Genomic DNA, 6,338 nt, shown 5'->3' on the forward strand with positions numbered 1-6,338 from the left:
CACATCCTTTTAATTATGTTTGAAATTATGAACATTGCTCAACATCATGAAAATTAAACCTTATTTTCAATAAGCAATCCTGAAAAATATTTGGGGGTGCTTAACTTTTTTCCAGGTGTATATGTGCATTAATCTCAAAGGATGACTGATATAGTAACTTATAACACAGCGAAGATCAGGAGCGTCGCTAGATACCGAAAAATTTGGGGTTTGAGCCTCAAGAAGCCGTTACTACATTATTAATATAATTAATTCATAATCATGTTAATTTCAATTAAATTTAGTTTACGCGAGATCTTAAAAAACATTTGGGGCACTGTGAAATATTTCCGGAGCACAGGCCCTATGGGTCGGTGCTCAGCTACGCTCTTGGCTTCATCTTACAGTAAAACCATCGATAAGTAACACCAACATAAACAAAAAGCAGTTTCATAACCCAGCGATCACCAAAAGTACCCTTTAATCGTCAAAATTGAAAAGTGTATGCTTTGCATTGTGTTGTGTTTATCGTATTATCACCTAGCGGTATACGATATTTTTATTTACGTTGTGTTACCTTAACAAGTTAGTAAAATGGGATAAAATAGACAAAGTCGTTTTTTGCATAGACTTTGTTTATTCCCCACAAACACCGGGCCTGAATCAAATCCCAGGATCAAAGGCTTAACTTAAGAGATAATATTCTAACTATAATAACCTTAAAGGAAAATCAAGTAATAAAAAAGTCTACATAGACACTATATAGACGAGAGAAAAAGTTTTAAATGTCTTATCGAAAATTTCCTCCATTAGCATTGCGGTAAGTCTGCAAACTTTCGCTAAAATCCGGGTTTCGACACCCATGGTGAGCATAGTTCTCTTTTGAACCGCTATCCTAACAAAAGCCAGACCTAAATTTCAAAGCCCAGAAAATTATTGTTTGTACAGAATCTCTGGATAATAAGATGTATTTCTTCTTCGTTAAGTTTGTTTGTAATTAAGCACAAAGCTACACAATGGGCTATCTGTTTTCTGCCCACCACGGGTATCGAAACCCGGATTCTAGCGGGGGCACTTCGTTAAGTGTAATGTTTCAAGTCATAATGCCTTCTCCACCAACAGATTTTTACAATATGAAATAACAGAAATAACGTAATTTATAACAAATCTTCAAACTATGATCATAGTTAAAAGGAAATTAACCAAAAAAAGGATAATTTAATGAAAATATAAATCACCAAAACCTTACTAACAGAATAAACTTAGAACATTGGAAAGTGATATGCTGGAATACAGAGTATTAAAAAAAAGAAGAGTAAATAAAGGCTTAAGAATATACTTAAAAATGTATTTACACAAAACTATAAACTATTAACAGCAAAAACGTAAAGGTCGTTACTTTTTAGGTACCAAAGAAATATAATATGATTACAACAAACAAACTTAATAAAACAATAAATTAAATATGTTCAGTAAAATAGATTATTGAAAATGAAAGTTATGGTTAAAGATAATAACTTCCCTCAGTAAATAAACAGTAAATTATAACATATGTTAAAAACAAATTTGAAAATACAAAACAATACGAAACAAAATTTAAGAACATAAACATTTTACATTTTTACACGAAAGATTAAAGGGAAATGCAAACAATTTTAACATTTAACATAGGAAATTAGTGTTTATGTAAAATAACGTAATTTTGCTTGCTATACTATCTATGTGCTAAAATTCTAAAGTCAACAAACAAACTTAAAACTATACAAATCTGTAATACTTGTACTGACTTTAAAGTGCAAACAGGAATTTTAGGCTAAAGAGCTACATGCGTTTTCAAAAATATACTTCACAAAAACTTTATAAAAATTTGGAATTATTTTACTGCTATGTTCTATTTTGTTTTAGTCTAATTTTTCTAACCCAAATATGTTTGTTTTAATTAAAATTATTTTAATTTCTATTAAATATATTTAATAATTTATGTTTTCGTTATAGGAGTGGACATTAGTCTATTTAATTTCAGAAATATACAATATCAAGTATACAGTATCATCTATATACTGTTCAATGCTGACACGAATAGTATTTGTTTGAAGACATAAAACACCGTCCCCCCCAGTGGCACAGCGGACTTACAACGCTAAAATCCGGGATTCCATACCCGTGATGGGCAGAGCACAGATAGTCCATTGTGTAGCTTTGTGCTTAATTACAAACAAACAAATATAAAACACCATAAAGTACAGAATAAAAGTAAGAGGACGTAAACGTGTTATTAATTATGAAACAAAAATTACTTATCCGTTTAGTTTGGTTATGAAGAAGCTGAAAACCATGAATTAATATCAAAAATTAAAACCTTTTTTTGGCAAACATATTAAAAGATTCTTATATATCGAATAATGCCGCATCTGTAGGCTATTTATCATGAAACTAATTTATAGAAGTTTTCAAAAGCTCCCTGATGAATCAACGGTAAGTCTGAGGGCTTATCACACTAAAAATCGAATTTCGATACTTGCGGTTGACACAACACAGATTTCCCATTGTTTAGGTCAAACCTAAACCTTATCAAAACCTTTGACCTTATCAAAAAACAAACGAAACCTTTGGTAAGTTGAACTAAATTTTCGGAGTCTGCTGGTATTTTTTAGAACTATTTTAATAATTATTTAACATTATTAATTTCGAAGTATATATTTGTTATTAATAACTCTCAAACATTTTAGCTATATGTCTAGTTAATCTTAATGGATTATCATTTAAAGGATTAGCCTCAGCTTTAATATGTTTGAAATTATGATGGTTATTCTGTTTTTTTAATAATTACGGAAGAAATCTGATATAACAAAGTGAAAAGTAGGACTGACATCGAAAGTTCTATTTAGCGTGAATATTAGGTGTTACAAAAAAAAAATAACATTGTCAGTGTTTTCAGTAGCATTGCTAATGTGAGTCTGGCGTTTCATCATTTAGAATATTAAATTGTGCTTATTTACCGCCTGTGTGAAATAAATCATCTTCGTTGCGTTAGGTTTAACACATTCAAAACTAAATGTTTACTGTTTAAGTCTATACTATAATTAAGTAATTATTATAGTTTATTTGCTAAGTTACAAGCGCATGGTAGCTTTAAAAGTTTTAAGTTGAAACATAGGCATGCCTTGTAACTATAAACATTGCGTTTTGAATCTAGAATTCCACTTTTACTGCATTAGCTTCTTAATAAAGCTAAATAACACCGAAATCAAGTTAAAGATTAAAAGCGAAAGAACTCTTCCTAAGGTCATCTTCCTATTTCTTGGATGCCGTATTAAGATTACTTAGAATTATAGAAATAATAATCTCTACTAGTATTCTGCCGAAACTTTGCAAAATTATATCTGCAAACTCTGAAGTTTAATTCCATAAGAGTAAAGAAATTTCTTTATATAAACAATAGTGGTCTGCTTTCATACACATCAAGACCCTGCATATAAAGTCATACATGCTAAAAGGTGTAATAGTTCTCTTTACAATAATTAAACTAAATTATTGTCTGCGTTAAAAATTCAAAAGTGCTGATCAAATCAATTTCGAAAGAGTTAGAAAGTCCTCGACCGAAAGTACCTGAAACAGCATAATATACAACATTGCAACAAATTTTATCGGTATAAACCTTACAATAATCCAACTTATACAGCGGGCAAATATATTTGGCCATGCTTAAAAAACGTAATACAGTGAATGTAGTCATGGGTTATTCACTTCCACTGTCTTCGAGTTATAGCACACGAACTGTTCTTCGATCCAAAGGTACCCGTGCTACGCACGGCATTAAACGTCACTTATGTTCTGAGTGAGCTTATCGTTTATTGATTCCAACCACATCGCTCAGTTGAACTTTCATTTTGGCATAAATTAAGGCGATAAAAACTGAAATGGCTGCCAAACTAGAGCCGTTCATCCAATTACTTAAACATGTAAACTCGATCCTTAGGGGATCCACCCGAACCTCCCTAGCAAATCTCATCGAAGTTTCTTCAACTAGTTCCCCACAATAACTTGTGACACCAGACATAAAGGTACGACAACTATGCTTTATATATATTCACAATACATCGTGTTTCAAGTCATTAGCATGCAGCAAGACAAGCATATCTATACAGTTCTTGACTGTTGACATTGTATTATACTTTCACATTTTAAGCTAATTAATATTATAATTAATTTTATCAATAAGATATTAAAAATTGAAATAAATTACTAGAAACTCATGATATCATGTAGAAGATCGTACATTTAAGTCTATTGTCAATTAGTTACTTTTCGGAAACCAATTACAATGTGTTAAGCGTTGGGGCCATTTAAACTTTAGGTTAATTACAAACAGGTAATAAGTTTAGAATTGTAGAGCCACTGCGTACCATCCATTGTAACACTAAATTTTGGCCAAGATTTACTGAACAATTAAAATATATAACTAAACCTTAGTATTATTTCAAGTTAAAGTTGTGTAATTTCTGAAAACTTATAGGTTTGTTTATTTTTGAGTTCAAAGCTACACAATGCCTACAGCAGCCATCGAACCCCGAATTTTAGCGTTACGGGCTTTCAAACTTACCGTTGAGCCACCAGAGACCAAAAAATTGATAGGAATATTTTTTATTTCAATGGAAGTTGGAATAATGACGACGAATGAATAAACGAAACAACATTAAGAAAAGCTGGAAAACTCCAGGTGACATAATTAGCGTTTTTTGTTTGTTTTTTTACAAAATTAATAAGACAGCTACAATGATAAAAAGGTATTTAAGTCAAATGACCACGTGTTGGATGATGAATAGATAACTTTTTGTCAATACGTTGTTAGACCTACTTACACTAAGCATAATGCAGATGGTGGATTATTTATCTTTTGACAATCTTTAAACTTTTATACTTAGGTAACTGTGATAAAAACAAGCATTGCAAGAGATGGATAATTTATAATCTTTCAGTTTTCAGCTTTATAGAATACTCATCTACCGAAAGTTCCATGCCATTTGAAATCTTCAAAAACAAAGAGTTTCTCCAAGAAAGTTTCGTATTTTCTTGTGTGTCTTTTTATTTATTTATTTTAGATTACTAAAGTATCCGTTTTACTTTTTCAAGACTTTCATCGTTAACATCCGCTTCATCCTCGTTCCACTATCCAGTCAAATCAAGTCATGAAGTTGAGTTGCGTAACTTACGAACAGGGAGTGCTAGTACCGAAGGGAATAAAAATGGAACTTCAAAGAATACCTCATTATTAGAAAAGTCTAGGCAAATATGTACGAAAGAAAAACAAAAAGAAAAGGGTGAGTACCATTGTTAAGCACCAAACCACACAATGGGTTATCTGTGTTATACCACGGGTATCGAAACCCGATTTTTAACGATGTGAGCCCTCAGATTTGCCGCTGAACCACTGTGTCATAAAGCAAACAAACTTGATACGTGGAATATTCCTTACAGCTCCTGAAAGTTATTCTCAACTTTCAAGATTTATCACGTTATAAAAAATATAGCTACAAAAACACCAACCTTGATATATTTTAACAGCTGAAATTTTAAAGGTTTTGAAATTGAAAGATCAAATATTAGTGACACAAATTGTAGAATTGTATTACTTATATTCACGTAGTCATATAGCGCTTTTCAATATGTGTCACTTGCGACATTTTTAGGATATGATAATGATATTTTAAATAAAATGTATCTTACTTTTCCGCTGCTTTTATTGACTTGCTAAGAATTACAAGACAGAAACTAAAGATTAATTTTTTATTAACTTTATGTTTCTAGTTTGTTTGTGTAAGACTAGAGGGAAGGCAACTAGTCATCACCACCCATCGCCAACTCTTGAGGCTACTCTTTTACCAACGAATAGTGGGATTGACCGTAACATTATAACGCCCCCACGGCTGAAAGGGTGAGCATGTTTGGTGTGACTTGGATTCGAACCCACGACCCTCAAATTGCGAGTCGAGCGCCCTAACCACCTGGCCATGCCGGGCCTTATGTTTCTAACTACTACTTTTAGCCCGGCATGGCCAGGTGGTTAGGGTGCTCGACTCCCAAGCTGTGGGTTGCGGGTTCGAATCCCCGTCACACCAAACATGCTCGCCCTTTCAGCCGTGGGGGCGTTATAATGTGACGGTCAATCCCAGTATTCGTTGGTAAAAGAGTAGTCCAAGAGTCGGCGGTGGGTGGTGATGACTAGCTGCCTTCCCTCTAGTCTTACACTGCTAAATTAGGGACGGCTAGCGCAGATAGCCCTCGTGTAGCTTTGCGTGAAATCCATAACAAACGAACAAACTACTACTTTTAAAGTACATTGTACATTAAGAATTATT

The 6,338-nt window shown here is 32.7% G+C and overlaps 1 protein-coding gene across 1 annotated transcript in view; it reads left to right on the forward strand.

Moving 5' to 3' along the window:
- The window catches only part of LOC106460079, an 83,412-nt gene that overhangs the window by 33,409 nt on the left and 43,665 nt on the right, over positions 1–6,338 (forward strand). Inside the window, exon 4 of the mRNA XM_022386697.1 lies at positions 5,113–5,300. Within this exon, the coding sequence (XP_022242405.1) occupies positions 5,113–5,300 (188 nt within the window). The remainder of the gene's footprint in view (positions 1–5,112; positions 5,301–6,338) is intronic.

This window comes from Limulus polyphemus, unplaced genomic scaffold (genome assembly GCF_000517525.1).
Source record: "Limulus polyphemus unplaced genomic scaffold, Limulus_polyphemus-2.1.2 Scaffold704, whole genome shotgun sequence".
In the NCBI taxonomy this organism is placed as follows: domain Eukaryota; kingdom Metazoa; phylum Arthropoda; class Merostomata; order Xiphosura; family Limulidae; genus Limulus; species Limulus polyphemus.